The sequence below is a fragment of the Vicugna pacos genome, chromosome 21 (assembly GCF_048564905.1).
Source record: "Vicugna pacos chromosome 21, VicPac4, whole genome shotgun sequence".
NCBI lineage: Eukaryota > Metazoa > Chordata > Mammalia > Artiodactyla > Camelidae > Vicugna > Vicugna pacos.
Genome location: NC_133007.1, coordinates 16,863,251 through 16,883,649, shown reverse-complemented (window position 1 = coordinate 16,883,649; position 20,399 = coordinate 16,863,251). Strand labels below are relative to the sequence as shown.

At 36.1% G+C, this 20,399-nt stretch overlaps 1 protein-coding gene across 3 annotated transcripts in view; it reads left to right on the top strand.

The window, feature by feature from the left end:
• POU2F1 (POU class 2 homeobox 1) overlaps positions 1–20,399 on the top strand; it is a 135,931-nt gene that overhangs the window by 90,566 nt on the left and 24,966 nt on the right. For all 3 annotated transcript variants that reach the window (XM_006211083.4, XM_072946199.1, XM_031688718.2), the window contains exons 4-9: positions 3,667–3,720; positions 5,551–5,670; positions 7,602–7,790; positions 9,420–9,546; positions 10,382–10,476; positions 15,789–15,962. In XM_006211083.4, coding sequence (XP_006211145.3) covers positions 3,667–3,720; positions 5,551–5,670; positions 7,602–7,790; positions 9,420–9,546; positions 10,382–10,476; positions 15,789–15,962 — 759 coding nt within the window. The remainder of the gene's footprint in view (positions 1–3,666; positions 3,721–5,550; positions 5,671–7,601; positions 7,791–9,419; positions 9,547–10,381; positions 10,477–15,788; positions 15,963–20,399) is intronic.

Here is a 20,399-nt window from a genome sequence, read left to right as displayed (position 1 = left end):
GCACTTCTTGGTGGTCTCTACCTCAGATAAACCCTAGAACCAGTTTAGTGTTCAGAATGTGTCGGCCAGCAGTGTTGGTGGTGGTGACTGTAGTGATGGTAGTGCCTGGTGGTGCTAGTGGTGGTGGGTCAGTGGAAAGCACATATGGACATAAAACTTCCCAGGTCACGTACTGACAAATGAAGGGACTATGAACTGAATATGTATAACACTGCTCTAGTCTTTTTATCAAAATATGTCCTCAGACTACCTAAACTATAAAAGAAGCCCCTTTACTTGAAAACAGGTGAAATTTTAGAAAGCTATTCTAAAGCCCTCTTATTTGTTCACAAGTTCAAAGGGATGCTACGTAGGCAACAATGAACTTCTTGTATTAGAGTGAGGCCTAGTTGACACTTCTGCTCACAGTGCAGAGCTTTGTTTATACAATCTTTGAAAGTAGAAGAATTTCTGTAAGAAACTTCTAGATAAAATATTAAGATGACTTAACATCTAAAATAATTTAAGAATTCATTCTAGGAAAACAAAAATGTTAATTTCATGTTTTTTCTTCTAAGAACATATTCTAGCCTCCACCAAGTTTACTGATTTCTTAAGAAGAATATCATTTCAGTTAGACCATGTCAATTATGTGGCACATCTTAAGCCTCTTTGGCTGGCTTAAATTTATGATGATCCAAACATATTTTCAAAATCCCTGAAGTTCCATAGATGATATTCAGCCTTCTCCCCATTGGCTCTAAATTCTAATATGAGTGTTAACTCTTGCACCAAGGCCTCCAGATCTAGCCCCTGATTACAAAAATAATTGAACCTTCAATACCTCCAAAACCAAAGGACTGTAAACCAAAGAATTTTATTTGAAACTTGACATTATTGAATTCCCTATCAAGACACAAGTCCCAGCAGAATTGTTCACCGTCTGATTAGACACGTAATTAACATACATTGTGACACTTACCTTCTGTTTCCAGCCCCCTTATTGACTAGGGCGACACACCCTGAATCTTTCCTGACCATAATTATAAACATGCATACACATATACAAAATAGATTATTTTAGGCATATTGCCCCATAAACCATACGTTTCATGAAGATGGGAACCTCTCTCCTTATTTACCTTATTCCAGCATTTACCAAAGAGCCCCCCAAATAATAACTGTTCAATAATTATTTTTGAACAAATATATGGAAAAACAGAGGAAGAAATGATTAGCTCAACCTGAAGAGTCTAAGACATTGATCATATAGAGAGGATGATTTTTGAGCTGTTTTAAAGGATGTTGGGAGCCAGCTAAATAGAGTTCTAAAGGGATGGGCTCACTTTTCATTTTCAACTTGCTATTTTGAAAACTTTCAAATCTACAGAGAAGTTACAACAACGGAACAATTTTCAACTGAAAGCCCTTCACCTGGAATCACCAGTTGTTACTGTGTTACCATATTTGCTTTATCTTTGTATGTGTTTGTGCTGGTACATGCACGTTGTGTGTGTGTGTGTGTATGGTTTTTTTTTGCTCAGTCATTTCAGAGTAAGTTGTAGGCACTGTGACCTTTTACTGATAAGAACCTCATCATATTTTTCCTAAAAACAGCATTCTGTTACAAAACTTCAATACAAATTTCAAATTCCAGAAATACAGCATTGATACAATGTTATTATCTAACGTATAGTCCATATTTAAATTTTTTCTGATGCACAATCCAGTTCACACTTTGCATTTAGTTGTCATATCTACTTAGTCTTTTTTGTTCTAGAATAATTAGCCTATCTTTGTCTTGAATATATATTGACAATTTTGAAGAGTAGAGACCACCTGTTTTATAGAAGTTCCCTCAATATGAGTCTGTCTGATTTTACCCTCATGACTGGATCAAGTTATATGTTTTTGACAGGAATACAATAGAAGATGTATGATATCAACTTGTTCCATTGTTGTGATATTAAATTTGATCATTTGATTTAAGGTGGTGTCCCAGATTTGTCTACTATAAAGATAACTTTCTTCCTCCTTGTAATTAGTAAATTATCTGTGAAGAGATACTTTAAGACTTACAAATACCTTGTTCTTCAACAAACTTCTACCCAGAAACATCATGACTTAAACAAAATCACATGTAAACTTTATCTCCTTTAAATCTTTGTACATGAAACTCTTCCTCTGGCTCTTTGGCTGACTTCTTAGCCTTTGGTCTTAAACATATTATTTTTTCATACAATTCTCCCTTTATTACACTATATCTGAAATGTGTTCTTCATAAGTCTCTGTGTTCTGTTTTGGGTGTTTTCTTTTGGGGGGGCAATGGTGGTGGTTCTTGTTTCAACTAACAGGACTATCAGTTTTAAATAAAGGACAGAGCACTCAGTCAATGTTGGCTCTCAATTCTGTGCTGATCTCCATACCAACATTTATATTTAACTTCAGGAAATCTTGATGCTGTGTGATAAATCCAAGGTAGAACTCATTATCTTCATGTTAATGAGTGTACCATTTTTCTGGTCTTCCAAGTTTGAACCTTGGAATAATCTACAACTTCTTTTCTTCATCTGTTTCCAGTCCGTTGCCAGGATCCTCTGTAGTATCTTGCAATACCTTTTATGTTTCCTACTTTAAATTCCCATTGCTGCCCTTCTAAGGTAGGCTTCCACGTGTTCTATCCTACTTTATATTTTCTTTCTCCCTCCTCAGTCTTTCTTTATTTTCAGGACATTGACATTTTTGAAGAGTACAGACCAGTTATTTTGTACAGAGTTTCTCAGTTCGGGTTTGTCTGATGTTTCATCACAGTTAGATCAAGTTATACACTTTGGGGAGGAATACACCATAAGTAATTCTTCTTAGTGCATCGTAATAGAAGGCACATGTATCATTACTGGTAACTCAGCTGGTGATCGCTTGTCTTCCAGGTTTCACAGCTATTTTACTCTTTGTAATTAATAAGTATCTATGGAGAGATAGTTGAGAATATGTAAATATCATGTTATTCCTCAAATTCTACCCAGTATTTAGAGCATCCATTAATGACATTTGCCTGAATTAATAATTTTCATGGTTGCCACATGATGATCCTTATTTTAATATAACCATGGTTTGAACTTTTTGAAATGTGTTAGATGTGAGTATTAACTATTATGATGGATTTCTGTGTGGTTTGTAGGACAGATTATTTTAGCAGGTGTTTTGAATTATGATGTATCTTATAAGGGCTTGACCATACAGATGTGCATGTATTTAAGATTTTTACTCGTATCTACATGGACATTTTGAAATTACAATGAGTAGATAATCCTAATGTATGTAACTACCCTGTTCTTACATGTTCTTTATCACAATGTGGAAGATGAATTAAGTTTTTAGAATCTAAGTATCCTGTGAGTACAAGAAGCAGTGTTATATAAGGAATGTCTCATGCAAGTATGGCATGCCTGCTGATGCTTCAGTGTGGGAAAACATCTTCAGAAAAGAAATTTTAACAGCATTTTCTAGTGGGAGGTGGAGGGACTGTGAGCTTGTCCATGAAATTTTGACTCCGTAAAATCAATCTCTTTGTATGCTTGGTTCTCACTCAGGGACATATGCTTAATAGAGCCTGTTGATGACAACATCTAATGATGGATGCCAACAATACTAGACTAGAAACTTCCCCAATTACTTTACTTACAGGTCCAGCTCGCTGGAACAAGTTTACAGGCTGCTGCTCAGTCTTTAAATGTACAGGTAAGCTGGGACATGGGATTGTGGGATTATGGATCAATTTATTTTCTCCATATTTTCCTAATTTTCTGTAATGAGCATGCAGTAGTTTTATAATAGAAATACTCAGAAGTATTACTTTTTTAACTACTGAATCTCATAAAGATTCACTGTCATTAATGAAAACCAGTTTTATATTATACTGCTGTGAATATCCAAAAGTAAACAACAAAAATCTACTTTCAAAGTTTTATACATAAATTCAGTAAAAATGTTTCTAAGCTGTACAGCCATAACAGATACCTAAACACGAAGCTGAATAACACCTTAGATGTCCCTTTGTTTCCAAATGTCTTCTTACTTATTTTCCATGCCTTAGAGAAACATTATAGTAGAGGAAAGAGCAATGGAATGAGAGACAGAGGTCTTAGGTTTGATTTCTCATTGTGCTACTGACTAGCTGTATGAACTTCAGTAACTCACTTAACCTCCTGGGGCTCATTTGTTTTTCTTACACAGTCGGCCCTCCTCGTCTCCAGGTTCCGCATCTACTGGTGCAGAGGGCTGACCATGAGGGACTTGAGCAACCCCAGATTTTGGTGTCCATAGGGGGTCCCCGGACTAATCCCTCATAGATACCAAGGGACAACTGTATGTTTAAGTGGGAAAGTTTAGAAGATTGCCAGGGTTCCTGTCTGCTCTGAAATTTTATGATTCTAAGGATTGCAATTAAACCTATTTATAGACATTAATGGGTTTCATACAGTCAACATTTTAAAGACAAAACTTAAATCTGGGTGCTTTGCTTTTATGAACCATATGACGAGACATGTAAAGTTTAAGTATTACGCATTATTCCATAATATTTCAATCAACCTGCTGCTTCCTTTCATTATAGTGTTTAGGTGACTAACAGTCAAGAGGGATAAACAGTATTCTGGAAGGTTGATTTCAGTGTTGCTAATGACTAAAGATCTTGGGTTGAGCATTCCATGAAACCCAGTGGAATATGGACCTAGTAACACATGGAAACAAGAAGAGAAAAGGAAAGGAGATAATGTGACCTTCCTTTCTGAGGGAGAAGAGGTGGAAAATTGCCTTGGTTGCCATGGTAAACTTTCATCCCTTAGAGAGATGTTGGCAAACAGGCTGTATCTCCAGTGCAGAATATTTACAGTCCTGCACTGTAATTATCTCTCAATGACTGGCAGAATTAATCAGAGCCTTTATGTTAATTAGCCTTGCTGCAGTCCCCAAAACAGGTGGTGGGAAATATGCAAATCTATGCAGAATTTTAATGCTCTGCATAACCAGTTTTAATTACCATAAAATTTCCTCTCAGTGCCCCTTTCAGGAACATGTTCTCTTTCCCTCTTGACTGCAGCATTTTCCCTCTTAGCTTGTGTGTTACTTGATGGGAGATGCTAAATTTACAGTACTTTAAAATACTAGATGAAAAGTTCTGAAGGTAAAGTAATCAAATACATGAATGCTGGGGTGGAGGGTCTAATGTAAAGATGTTTGAAAATGTGCTGTTCCCTTACTCCTTATTTCCAAAGTTGAGGATTTGGGTTTGTGAAAACCTTGTTGACTTGTGGAGGACCAAATTGTTTTTCCTTCTTAAAAGTTATCATTTCAGCTTTGCTGGTATTGGAACAAAAAGTCTAAAAACTTAGTATGTAAAATACATAAAATTAGGAAAATACAAAGATTTTCAACAAAGGAAAAGATGAAACCATAAAACTTACGATTAGATAAGTCTGTGTTGTAAATAATTCTTAAAATATGAAGTTATGAGCATTTTTTAAAATCAACTATTTGAAATCTTTTATTTCCCACCCCACCCCACCTCAGTCTAAATCTAATGAAGAATCGGGGGACCCACAGCAGCCAAGCCAGCCTTCCCAGCAGCCTTCAGTGCAGGCAGCCATCCCCCAGACCCAGCTTATGCTGGCTGGAGGACAGATAACTGGGGTAAGTTTTCACTGAGAGAATCGCAGTAAACTTTCTCTGTGTCAGCACTGCCATTGGCCAATATCTGATTAGATCTGTTTTCTGTAGCAGCTAGTAACATGGCTATGCCTGGCACTATTATGTCTTTAGGGAACTTTCTAGACTGTAAGCAGCTCTGAAAAAGAAACTGTCTTTACCTTAAGTTTTCAGTTTTTTTTTTTTTCTTACTGTTGCAGTTGCTCTGGGTAAACTGACTTTTTTAAACCCGTTTCAAGTGTTGCTTCATCATATGGTGAAGTCACGATCCCATGTTGAGATCATTACATTGACGAAATTGTAGCTGTCATTTTGAAATTATGACATCACTGCAGACTAGAAATTAAAGAATGAATTAGTACCTACAAAAGAAAAACATTATTTAAGTTACTGTATAGCATTCTAAAATGAAACCTCTGGTCTTGTATCCAATAAGTATATGGGCTAATTACTTCATCTCCTTGTGCTTCAGTTTTCCTTCAGTTAAATGGAGATGTTAGTAATACCTATCTCACAGTATTGTTACAAAGATTAAGAGTAATAATATACATAAAACTCATAGAACAGTGCTTAGCATGTCATAACATTCAATAAATGTCATCTGTTTTTTATTGGTGGTAAATCAGCCTATGCAAATATATTGAGCTTTTAACTTTTCAGCAGTCTTTGATCCTAGTCACCATTCGAAGTATTTTTCCAATGTTGAAAATTTGCCTATTAAATTATCTTTTGCTGGGGGTTGAGGGGAGTGATAAGGAAAAGTCATTTTTTATTCAATTCACATCGCATCAACCCACAAAATTTATTTCCTTCATTTCGGTTAAGTATGTTTTGGCAGTGGAAGGCTCTTTTAAGAATTGTTGCAAAATTGTTTACGAAGTTCCATCAGTAGAAATTAAATTAATATGTGTTTATATATTGTTTATAATATTTATAAACATATATCTTGAAGGCTGTTGGGTTTTCGAATGATTTGGTTCTTATGTCTCTAATGCACAAATTGTATTGGACCCTTTTTGAAAGAGGATTGTGCCACTAAGTGACTGGGCATGCACTTCTTTATTTGATCAAAACACATCACCAAAAAGAAGGTAGAACACGCTTACCACTTTAAGTGTGTTTGAAATAAGTCACATTATGAAAGCAAGTTTAAATCTGCTCCAAATACATTACCTGTTTTCCCGTCTAGGTTTTGTTTTGGGTAGCTAGTGTTTATAGTAGAGACACTTGGGATTCCAGGTTCATGTGGCTGGAACTTCTATTAAACCTGGGTCTTAGGATTCATTTGCATGTAAAGAGAGTGGCTGTCACCACCTGTTTCACAGAGATAATGTGTTGGAAAGGGGACGTAAAGTTGCAGAGACCAAATGCTTTCAATAACAGAAAAGACTGTTGAGGAGGGGGCTGTAGGGAGACTTGGAAATGAAACAAATGGACTTCATATTGTCTAGTCATTTCTTAGGACATAGTGAAAATGATGGAATATGGCAGGGATTCATGCTAATGGGAAGCAGCTGGGCCTTATCAGTTCTTTCCATGGTCAGATCCAACATCCTTGTTTCTCATTCATCTGACTAATCTCTAGCTGTTCTGTTGGGTGTAAATTTCCTTTCATATCCTGTCAGCATTGATTCTTTTTTTCCTTGCTTACTAGTTAATTACTTTTTTACCCGAACCCTAGGGCCCGGGACAAGCTTAAATGATTAAGTCCAGAGTGAGGACCACCATTTTAATTTAAATGTTCTGCTAGTAATGGTAGCTTGATCACTGATGAACGTTTTAGCCTCATGCTGACCATGTGGAGTTAAGCAGGGAAAGTTTAATGCCACTTGAGCTACTTTCTTCAGAGTAGTTGGCTTGCGCTAGGGGCCCCTCTCCTTGAGCCCTTTCCGACCGTCTGTCCTGATTTTGTTCAGCTGACTTTGACGCCGGCCCAGCAGCAGCTGTTGCTGCAGCAGGCGCAGGCACAGGCACAGCTGCTGGCCGCCGCCGTGCAGCAGCACTCGGCCAGCCAGCAGCACAGCGCAGCCGGGGCCACCATCTCAGCCTCCGCCGCCACGCCCATGACGCAGATCCCCCTGTCCCAGCCCATACAGATCGCACAGGTGAGCGGGGCGCTCCCGTGGCGGGGGCAGGAGGGGAGGAATAAAACGGCAGGTTTCCTGCAGTGTTAAATCTTCACTTTCTCATTGTTAGCCTGGGCCCTTAAGGCCTGAGGAGCTCCAGATCAGGGAGGTAAGTGGTGTAGCCTTCATCATCACTGAACTGGAAAAAATACATTTGTTTGCTTATTTGAGTTGGTATTACAAACACATAACTGATTATTTGAATAACTGACTGTTTATATTAAGTGACAATTCTTGAATAATTAGCTGGCATATTTCTGAAGCAGGGGATTACTGTGTTTATTTTAATTAGCTAATTACAGCAGGCATGGGTTCTTTCATGTGCTCCTCAGTGAACACTGCCACCCTCGTGTGAGAGAGACTGCGAGTCATCTCTCTGCTCAGGGTGATTAGCTCTACACAGAGCTGCATTAGGGTGTTGTTTGGCTTTAATTTTCACATTGTAGGGCAAAGTATCCAGAAATAATAAAAATTTATTTAAGAAGTATAGACAGTACTGCCAAAGAGGAAAGGCAAATGAAATCCTTTAGCTTAAGGAGAGAAAAAAAGTATAAGTAGTCATATCAGTAAAATATGTGAAGCATTATTATGAGTCTAGTGCTAGATAATAGTCTTTATTCCCCCGGAGAAGGCTCAGAAATGAACTTAAATTGTAGTAGAGTTTGACTAAACATTAAATAAGAACCAACTAACTATAAGAGTACAGAATAGACATCAGACCAGTCTTTATGACTATTACATACAGTCTTTATCAGGATAATATTTTTATTTTTACCACTTTCTTCATCACCAGATAAATGTTTTTAGGGCCTAAACTGTGTGACCCTTTGTTGATGTTATTCTTATAAAATAATATACATGAAAGCACATTGAAAATTATAAAACACCAGGCCAGTATAAGCAAGTTTAGTATGTTGTGGATCAGATTTTTATATGTATAGCTAAATTTTTTTTAATTTTTACACTAATTTCTCAGGTGAGATAGGCTGGTACCAAATTTCATGAATCATTATAGATCTTTCAGTTTATTGATGCAGATTCAGATATATAGTAGTTTGTTTTTATTTACCAGGAGAAAACTCACTCAAACATTTAAAAACTCAGCGTATTCGTTTCTCACTTGATTTTTTTTAATTTTTTTTTTTTAGAGGGGAGGTAATTAGGTGTTTTATTGTTTGTTTGCTTTTTATCTTTAATGGAGATACTGGGAATCAAACCCAGGACCTTGTGCATGTTAGACACGCACTCTACCACTGAGTTTCCCCCTCCCCACTTCATTTTTAAAACCCATATTGGTCTCTGCATGTTAAAAACACGACCATAACCATTTGTTCTAAGGGAATTTTAAATAACTATTGAAAATTAGGTTTAGCGTTCAGTCACAAATCAGTATATGCCCACAGTAAATAACAGGTCCTTGTAGCGGCTCCTGGTTTCTTTATACACTTTGTGAACACACCCAGAGCACATCCTGGCTGGGAGTCCACAGAAATGCAAAATATTGACTCTTCTTTGTTTGGGTGACAGAGTTCATCATCTGGGAACCTTAAGATTAAGCAAGCCTTTATTTCAGAATCTCCAATCTATGTTTTAATCCTAATTTTACAGGATCTGCAACAACTGCAACAGCTTCAACAGCAGAATCTCAACCTGCAACAGTTTGTGTTGGTACATCCGACTACCAACCTGCAGCCAGCGCAGTTTATCATCTCACAGACGCCCCAGGGCCAGCAGGGTGAGTGCCTCCTTGTCCGTGGTACCAAGGTTGTCCTCTTATGTGACACACATGCTGACTGCTATCATTTTGACCCGAAAACTGTCTATTAGAACAGTGTTTTTATTAAATTTTATTTAAGTTTAAACTCAGCATTCATGTTGACAAAAATTTTTTGTTTGTTTTTGTTTTTTTCATGTCAAGCATACCTCATGATCGAAGGTCATCTTTCACTATCTTTCATCTATTTAATCACTAGGGAGGAACCAAGAGTTTGGCCAAAAGTCTAAATGAAATCCTTCAGCATGCTGAACGTACACTGGATAAATTGCTTCTACTGTTTTGATCATTTTTCATGAGGATGTGCTCAGAGAATGTGGGCTGAGCACTGAAAGTCTATGCCTCTAACAGTCATTTGTTTTCTTTTAAAGTTTGAGAGGGAGAGAGTGTTATGTTAGAAACTGCGAATTTTATGACTTATAAAAAACATCTTCAAGGCCTTTTAGTGGTAAATATTGCTGTGCAACTTCTGTATGAAGTTCAGTCATGTTTGCAGGGATGGTTAATGGAATCAGTGCAGAGTGTCAGGGTATCAAGGCTTCAACCCAAGGAACATTAGTGCATCTCTGCTGATTCCTCGTCATTTCTGTTCTTTAGCCTTTTTATCTTCTTGATCCTTTGGTCCGAAATCTTTTGTTATGTAAATACCTGTTGCACGTAATGGGCCTGATAGGCTACTCCTTTCATGAACGAGACAATTCTCTGGTCCAGCACCTACTGCCAGTTTCTAATGGATTCTGGCTTAAGAAGTTGAGATAATCTTTACTGTTTGACATAACACATTTGTGTTTTACAGGTCTCCTGCAAGCGCAAAATCTTTTAACACAACTACCTCAGCAAAGCCAAGCCAACCTCCTACAGTCGCAGCCAAGCATCACCCTCACCTCCCAGGTCCGTTTTCTTCCATGAGGGTTGCTTTCTCTTATCCTGTTGTCTTGAGAGACTTCTGGGCTTTGTTTAATTTAAAACCACAACCCCCTAATAAAAATAATCCAAATAGTTTTCAAAAACTCACCAGAAATTCAAGGCTAAGTTTGTCAGCTTGATAAAGCAGTGCTACCAAATTGATGTAGTCTTTGAAAATCTTCAAGGCGTCCCAATTTTCTTACATGTTCATAAAGAATAACTGTGTTAGTGGCAAATGAGTATTAAGTTCTGGCTGTCTGACCACCCTCCCCCTCCATATTTGGTGGTAGAGGATACCACTTGAACTAGATAGATACCTAGAGGCTCTGTTAAAACCCATCTCTGCCCTTTGCCCCATCTCAGGAGCTGCAAAGAAGCTCTGATCTCTGTGTTTTATTCCATTTCAACTTTCAGATGTTGCTTTAGCTCGTTTCTACCAAAGTTTAACTGTAGAAAAAAGCACAGGTCCAGGCATTTAGAGATTTGGACCTAATTCTGTTTCTTATCTAGCTGTGACTTTGAGCATGTCGTTTCACCTCTCTGCACCTCCGTTTCCTCATCTGTAAATTAGGCAATTGAACTAGCTGCTCCTGAATCCCCCTTCCATCTCTGGTTCTCTTTGTCCTTAATCATGGAAGTTATCACTTAATACTAACAAATTACTAAATTTGACAAAATTCAACAACTGTTTAAGAACTCTTCTAGGAAAAGAAGGTAACTTGCCCAATCTGCTCAAAGGCATCTGCAAAAATACCATCGTAAAGACTGAATACTTACCCCCCAAGATCAAGAACAAGGCAAGGGATGTCCACTGTTACCACTGTTATTCAACATTGCACTGAGGTCCTATCAACGCAGTAAGACAAGGAAAAGAAATAAAAGACATATAAATTAGGATGGGAGAAGTGAAACTGTCTTAATTGGTAGGTAACATAATAGTGCAAAAAGTCCAAAGGAATCTACAAAAAAGTTGCTGGAATTAATAAGTGAGTTTAGCAAGTATGTAGGATACAAAGTCAGTATACAAAAATCTATATACTAACAACTTATTTGGAAATTAAAACTAAGATGAAAAATATTTACAGTAATTAGAGAGAAATTTAACAACACATTTATAAGACCTATATATTGAAAACTATAATATCTTGCTGAATGAAATTAAACAAGACCTAAACAAATGGAGAGATATAATGTGTTCATGAAGACTTCTGCTGTTAAAATATGAGTTCTCTCCAAATGGATCTGTAAATTCAGCCCAGTCCCAGTTAATATCCACAGGCTTTCTTTGTAGTGATTTGCATGGTGTTTGTAATACTTATACAGAATTGTAGAGGACACAGAATAGCCAAACGATTCTGGAAAGTAAGAAAGTTGAAGGATGACCTGATGTCAAGAATTATTATAAAGCTACAGTAATGAAGAGAGTGTGTTAACAGCGTATATTCAAATAGAAATGGAACAGTAGTCCAGTACACCCACACATATAGAGCCAACTGATTTTCCACAATGGTACTGAAGGATTTCAGTGGGAAAAGGAAAGCCTTATCAACATACGGTGCTAAAACAATTGACTATCTGTAGACGAAAAAAAACGAACCTTACTCTTTATTTCCCACAATATACAAAGATTAATCTGAAATGGGCTGCAGCCCTAAACTTCTAGAAGTAAACTTAGAGGAAAATCTTTGTGTCCTTGGGTAAGGTAATGATTTCTTAAATAGGACCCAAAAAGCACTAACCATAAAAGGAAAAAAAAAATGATAAATTTAATTTTGTAAAAATTAAAAGCTTCTGTTAAAAGAATAAAAAGGAAAGCCACAGACTGGAAGAGAATACTCTTAAAATTTATATCTGATGAAAGACTTGTATCCAGAATATATAAAGAACTCAGTCAACTCAGTAGGACAACCTGATTTTTTTAAAAGGGGATGTGTACAAAATATTTGAAGATACTTCACCAAAGAAGGCATGTAAATACCTAAGCATATGAAAAGATGTTCAAAATTACTAGTCATCAGGAAAATACAAATGAAGTATCACACTACACACCCACTAGAATGGGCAAAATTAAAAAGACCATGATAATTCCAAGTGTTGGTGAGAATATAAACCAACCACAGCTCTTACACATTGCTAGTGGGGTTGTAAATTGGTACATTTTGGGAAATAGTTCAGCAGTTTCTTATAAAGTTAAATATACATGTACCTTATGACTCAGTAATTCTGCTCCTAGAAATGAATGCATCTGTCCACACAAAGGCCTGTATATGATATGTTCATAGCAGTTTTATTCATAATCTCCTCAAACTGGAAACAACCTAAATTTCCATCAGCTGGTAAATAGATAACATAAATTTTGGCACATCTATATGATGGAATGCTACTCAGCAATAGAAAGAAATGTACTTCTGATACATTCAGTATCATGTATGAATTTCAAAAGTATTATGCCAAGTGAAAGAAGCCAAACATACAAGACTGTATGCTGTATGATTCAATTTACATGGCATTTTAGAGCAGACAAAACTATGGAGACAGAAGTCATCTCAGTGGTTGCTGGGGGTGGGAATTGATGGCGAAGGGCACAAGGGAACTTTTGGGGGTGATGGAAATTTTCTGTATCTCAATTGTGATAGCAGTTATATGACTATACATAGTTGTCAAAACACATCAAACTTTACACTTTTAAATGGCGCATCTAATTGTGAATAGGCTGAACATAAAAATAAGATTGGAAAAAAGCCAATACTAGTCAGTCCTTCCTGGCCCTTCAAGCTTTATAAACAGTGGCGGGGCTGTTGTAGCTTCATCCTGACTCCTGCTCACTGAATTTTACTCCACTATTTCTAGATCTAGCACAGTCCAGCCTGAGGTTTCTGGAGTTGGGGTAACTTATGTGTAACCACCCCAATGAAAGGTACCCAAGCTATTTTCAGTCCTTTGTTAATTGAGAATGGGGCTGCTTCAAGCCTGGAAATGAAGGAACAGTCTGATAGTTGAGACTCCCCTCTACCTATACACCAGTTTCAGAGGGAAGTGCACAACCACATAGGAGTCTAATATGGCTCTTGCTGTTTGGGGCTCTTCCGAAAGGATTGGGTTAAAAATTTCTCAGTGTCAGCAGGCCATAGAGATGAATTATGTTGTCTTCATTGAAGCAGGATGATGGAGAGGAGCCTGTCCCAATTGTAGGCGATTGGAATTCCTGTTCTGTAGTTTTCAGGGCCAGTTAGTTCAGTTGGAGAATGCATGTTACTAATGCGGTCAAAGTTAGGGGTTTGTGACCCATTTAAATTACAAGGAAAAAAGCACATAGCTGTAGACTTCATCTGTAATCCTGTCCTATAATCTCTCTCCTGGTTCCATTTGCAGGAAGGGTCAGCTGAGCAGTTCTGTTGCACAGTTGGGGCAGCATCTCCCACTAGTGAATACGCAGAAGGGTGGGTTCTACTTAGGGCTTGTGAATAAAATAGAGTCGCCTTGTGCTAGTGTAATAAGAACATTTAATATTTTCTTTTTAAAAAAATACAGATTATACCCTTATGTTCCCAAGTAAACTTTAGATGGAGTTAAATAATTAAATATTTAAAAATACATAGAAGAAGCTAACAGAATATTAAAAGGAATTTTATCCAAGTTAGAAATAAGTCAAAGCTTTCTCAGATTTGAAGCAACAGAAGATATTAGAAAGGGAAAAAAATTACTCAAACGATAATTTAAAACTTATGTACACAGAAAAATGGAAAAGAGCAGATCGGGAAAGCTTTTTGAAGCAATACAGCAAAGGCTTAATCTGTAACATTTGATGAGCCCTTTAAGGACAAGGATGAGAATAAGGATATCATTAACATATAAATGGGTTATGGATGTAAGTTCAGTTCACATTAGCGGAAATACAGATAATTGACACATGGAAAAACTTTGGCTTTAAGTTATAAGAGAAATATGAGTTAAGGCAACAACGAAGTACCATTTACTCCCTGAATTAGCAAAACATTTTTAAAAACTGCTAACACAAGCCATGTGGAGAGCATTGTATAGTGGGAACCAACATTATGATGTGTATCAGAAGCCATGCAATGGTTTTTATGGTGTACCCTTTATCCAATTACAGAAAGTCCTTTGTGAATTTATCTCAAAGAACTAATTACAAAGATGAAAAAACAAACTCTATACACAAAGTTTCTCATTGTGTTATTACCTATGTTAGTGAAAACAAATGAAAAAGTGTCTAATAATGGAGAAGTTATTAAATAAATTATGATAATATTACCTCTCAGTCAGCCTTTGAAAATGATAATTATGAAGACTGAAAAACCATAGGAAAAAAATTAAAGTATAATGTTACATAAGAAAAGCAGAGTATAAAATTATGTTACCATAATCACCGTTAAAGTTAAGAATGTAGATCTGAGGGAAGGAGATAACTTCCAGAGTAATGGGTAAATTTAGGGCACTGTGTATGGTGACAGTTTATATTCACTGGTGTTTACTTATCTTCAAACTCATCAAGATGTAGGCATTAAATATGTACAGCTTTTCTGAGTGTCAGTCATACTTCAATTAAATAAAAAAGTTTACTGCTTTGATTTTGTGCCCTATGGTCCCATTCAATGTTTTAATCATCTTATAAAAATCATTCTGACCTGCAGGATGTATGCCTTGTTATTGAAGGTTTAAAAATTATAATTTGTGAGAAACAGGTACAGATAAATTTAGTGCATCAAATTAAAAACAACATAAAAAAGAAAACATGTAGGTCTATGGAAGAAAACTTGAACAAATACTCAAAAATGAGCCTATTATCATAAGTTATTTGAACTGTAGGTGATTTACTTTTCCCCCTTAAAATAGTTATAATAATTTTTTTATAATATTGTATTACAAGTTGGAGATATGATAATAGTAAACAAGAAAGATACGGTCCCTGCTGTTTTGAAACATAATTGAAGTGGCATATTTATAAAATAGATTCCTAAAAATAAAGACTTATTAAAAGACATAAGATGCATGTGTTCAGACCATTTGAAAACCCAAATATAATGGGTTTCAGTTTTGTGTATTCAAGACTTTTCCATAGACTTAACACGTTTAACCTTTAACTGTAATTCTGGTGTACATAACATCACTCTGTGCTTTTCTCACTCGGCCTTACGTTGTACCTTCTGCAGTGTTACGTGGTCTTCATAGTTCTTGAATACAGCCATTTCCTTAAGTTGTTTACTTGCAGCACGTTCCAGTTATAAACTTAAATATCCTTGTGTGTATTTGTTCTTACCCTGTTCCTTCTCTAACAGCCAGCAACCCCAACACGCACAATAGCAGCAACCCCAATTCAGACACTTCCGCAGAGCCAGTCAACACCAAAGCGAATTGATACTCCCAGCTTGGAGGAGCCCAGTGACCTTGAGGAGCTTGAGCAGTTTGCCAAGACCTTCAAACAAAGACGAATCAAACTTGGATTCACTCAGGTAGGAGGAACCCACCCTCAACTTAGGTTTCCCTCCTTGGCTGGGTCCAAATACTTGCTTTCCATGTCCAAAGAGTCTTCTAAGGAACCATATGTTACTCAGCCTTGTTTTTTAGTTTTAGACTGTAACTTTTTCTTAAGCCATTTTCTGCATTTATAAGTGTAGACTACTGTTGTATATATCCATTTATGAATGTATAATTTACTGTTAGGTTAAAATCATTAAGATTTCTCTCAGAACACAGGCCTCTGAAATTAGAATTACACCAATAAGTGACGAGAATTTAAAAGGTTATGTTGGGGGATGACATATACTGAGAGCTTTGTTATTTGAAGAACTTCTGATTCTAGACCTTTGTGCTATATATATATATATATATATATATATATATATATATATGTGTGTGTGTGTGTGTGTGTGTAGGATTGAGAGGACTAAAGATTACAGGGTCTTTTAGAGTAGCTGAAAAGGGAAGAGTTTGAAAGACTTGTTTAAAAATAGCTTTGGGGGAGAGAGAAAGGGGTGGTGGAGACACACACACTCACTCTCTCTCTCTAAGCCCAAAATGAAACTGATTAATCAGAGAGGAGTCTGCTGAAGATGAAAAATCCAAATTAATCAAAATCCAAATTAAAATTTTTTAAATGTCACCTAGCAGAGGGCTTTTAAAGTGGAATAATTTTAATGGTCTAAACAGGCATCTGGGTATATGGCTTTTTTGTTCCAAGCACTCCCACTGACTTAATTCTTTGATTAACCTGTCACAAATAATACTTCCAAAGCAGGAAAAGAATTAAACTGAATGACATTTATGTAAAATGATATAAGATCATTAAGAGAAATAAAATTACTGAAGTACAGATTAGAATGGGTGTTTTAATAGAACCAGGAAAAACCGGATTGTTTTCTTCCCAGAGAATATAATAAATACTGTTTGAAATTTAAGCCACCACTTAAACACTATCCAAATTATTTTGTGTTGAAAGTACAGCAGTGCACCACCTGCTCTGGTAGCTCAAAAGTCAGGGATGACATCCCTACATGTTTTCTGTGAGTTTTTAAGAGGAGACGTTTTATTCCTTGTATTTCTGTGGAAATTTATTTTCGCGCAAAGTAACTAATCATATAGTGGGAACATAAAATGATTTTTAAAATAGATATACTTTTAGAGACAATACTGTTACATTTGTGAAGACTTTCAGTTTTGAAGAAACAAATTACAATTCAGAAGTATTTTAGTACTTTTGAAACATCTGAACGATCTGGCTTGTTTTTAAAAAGAAAACTTAATGATACAACTAGATGGATGGGGTAAATTAATGAGCTTAAATAAGTGTAAGGCTGGCATGTTTAGCAGTGCTTCGGCTTTTAGGCTACTGGCACAGCATACTCTTGGGTTCCCTAGGAAATCGTTGCCTGAGTGATACACCAAGGATGTTAAGGCTTTTAAAAATCTTTTAACTTTTACCCAAATAGTGGTTTACCTTCCTGTGGCATTTGACCCAGCAGACTGCCAGTACTGTTTCTTCCTTTTTCTCTCTCTCTCCTTTTTGTGTGAGGGAGCTTCCCCGTGGTTTGGTGTTCCGCTTTATGGTTTTAGCCTATCATTTGGCACAACTGTTCCTTATTTTTCAAAACGACTTTGACAAAGCAGTGGCAACATTTCAGAAACCTTGTCTGCGTGGATTAAAGCACATATTACTGGTGCAGAATGGGAAGATCAGTCTTTGCTTTTAAATCAGATACTTCAATTGTTGTTTTTCAAACATTGCTTTGTACCCCATTTATTTATGAAACACAGAGTAAGTTAGACATTCAAGTTATTAATTAAGACAAACAAAAAAAAACTCCTATTCTCTTAGTAAATACACGTGTTGTTAGGCTTTTTAAACAGTAGTTGTTGTCGAACTACATAATTGGTTATTAAAGGATTACTGTAGATGTCATTATGTAATTAGAAGGCAAGCCGTAGTACAGCACCATCACATGTGGTTCATTCATTATTTCCTAATCACAATCTTTGTTCCTTTTTAAAAAAATATCAAAGGATATAATATAGTTCAGATTAAGTGTGAGTCAACTGCTTCAAATTTACTTTTGTGAAGGAGAACCCAAAAGCAAGTGAGTGAGGTGTGTTACAAGAGCACTAAACCAAACTTACATCAAATTAGTGAAAATTAGTATATTAACTGAGGCATCTGTTGCTTTTTATTTAATTAAATCATTTAAATGTGAAGGAAAATTGTATTATAAATCTCAATTAAGTGGATTTGTTATGTTTTGCCACAGTTTTAGTTAGTTGATGGCATAATTTTATTTCTGGCCACCAACTTGAGGCATTGTCTCTTATTCTTATTATGATGTCATTTTTGAATAGGTATTCTATTTTTTGTTTATTGTCAATATTGTTACTTTTTAAAGAAAGGTCTTAAACAAAAGGTTGTGAAAAAATTTTAGTGAATTATGCAGTTATAATAAACACAGGAAACATTGCCATCTCGCTCCTACAGCAGGTCTTACGTTCAACAATTGCACGGTTTAGTTGGCCCTAGTTTTTTTGGAAGCTATAATTTAACAGATAAGGTGACCAAGGCATGAATATATGTGACACACAAAGCATAGTCTAGTGCCTGACGTACAGTAGGCACCTAGTGAATACTTGCTGACTGAATGAAAACTTCATAAACATAACAGAGATAATGATGTAGATAAGTCTATAGATACACCTATAGATTTTTTTATATAGAGATAATGATAACATTGACGCCCCACTCACACTACTCTGGTTGAGTTTTACTATAATTGGAAGGAAATCAATAAGCAGTCCACTTCTGTTCTAGCTATAGGGTATATGCAGAGCTGTTAATAAAACTTTCTGTGTTGATGGAAATGTTCTGTATTTGTGCTGTCTAATATAATAGCCACTATCCACTTGTGGCTATTGAAAACCTGGAAGGTTAGTGGTGCCAAGGAACTGAATTTTTAATTTATCTGATTTGAATTAATTTAAATTTAAATAGTCACATGTGGTTGATGGCTAACCTACTGGAAAGATTAGAACATAGATCAATGTGGGGGAGGGCATAGCTCAGTGGTAGAGCACATGCTTAGCATGCATGAGGTCCTGGGTTCAATCCCCAGTGCTTCCTCTATAAATAAATAAACAAACCTAATTACCTCTCCCCCGCAAAAACAAAACAAATAAGCAAACAGAACATAGATCAGTGGGAGTTCAGGTATTCTCATTGCCTCATTTTATCCTACAGTTTCAACATTTCTCCTCTGTTAAACTTTTTGTCTCAAGTTTCTCACCAGTAAGAAAATGAAGTTTAAAAAGAAATGTCTCGGAGGAAGGGTATAGCTCAGTGGCAGAGCACATGCTCAGCATACATGAGGTCCTGAGTTCAGTCCCCAGCACTGCCATTAAATAAACAAACAAACAAACACACCTGATTACCTCCCCCCACAAAAAAAATTTAAAAAGAAAGAAAGAAATGTTTGTTCTCTTCCCTGACTACCACCTAATTCGGATGCAAATAAAACAATGTACTGTCCAAGGGAGGGATAAATTTGGAATTTGGGATTAACAAATACACACTACTATCTGTAAAACAGATGAACAACAAAGACCTGTATAGCACAGGGAACTATATTCAATATCTTGTAATAATTTATAATGGAAAAGAATCTGAAAAAATACATATCTATAGATATAGGTATATATAACCAAATCACTTTGCTGTACACATGAAACATTGTAAATCATACTTCAATTTTTTTTAAAAAGGTTAAAAAAAATGTACTATCCAAAAGATGAATTGAAGGGCTGGGAGTCAAAGGACGAAAATAATCCTAATTCAAAATGAGTGTTGCCGGGATAATTGGGAGTTGGCTGTCTCATAGTAGAGTAAGCTGTGTAGCATTTTGGACCAGAAATGTTGCCTTTCTGCCCTGTCCCTTAACTAATTGAAATGAGAGCATGAATCATTTCCACTCCATGAGCTTCTGTTACCTACATATACAATAACTATTCAGATATGGCTTTTTCAGCTTTAACAAGAGAAATTCAGCTGGAAGAAAAGCACTGTATACATTTCAAAGGTTATAGGCTTATAGAGAAAGATATTTTTTGTAATATATTCAGGGGATCATTGTTCTATTGCTATAAGGTTACCAAGTTTCCAGTGCCCATAGAGGTTTGACTAAATGGGTCAAACCTCTCTACTGTGAATTTCTATCTCTATAATGGTTACAAAAGTAGTCTTTTTAGAATACCTGGTTTTTGTAACAAACTTTGAAATCCAAACTAGGGGTGAAAAAGAGATTTTTTTCACTGCTTCCAGAAATACTTTACAGGAAAAAAAATAAAAGAATGAGGCATCATTTCTAAATTTTAAAGTGATTTATGGGAAGTTTGGTTAGTTTAGAAATACCTAA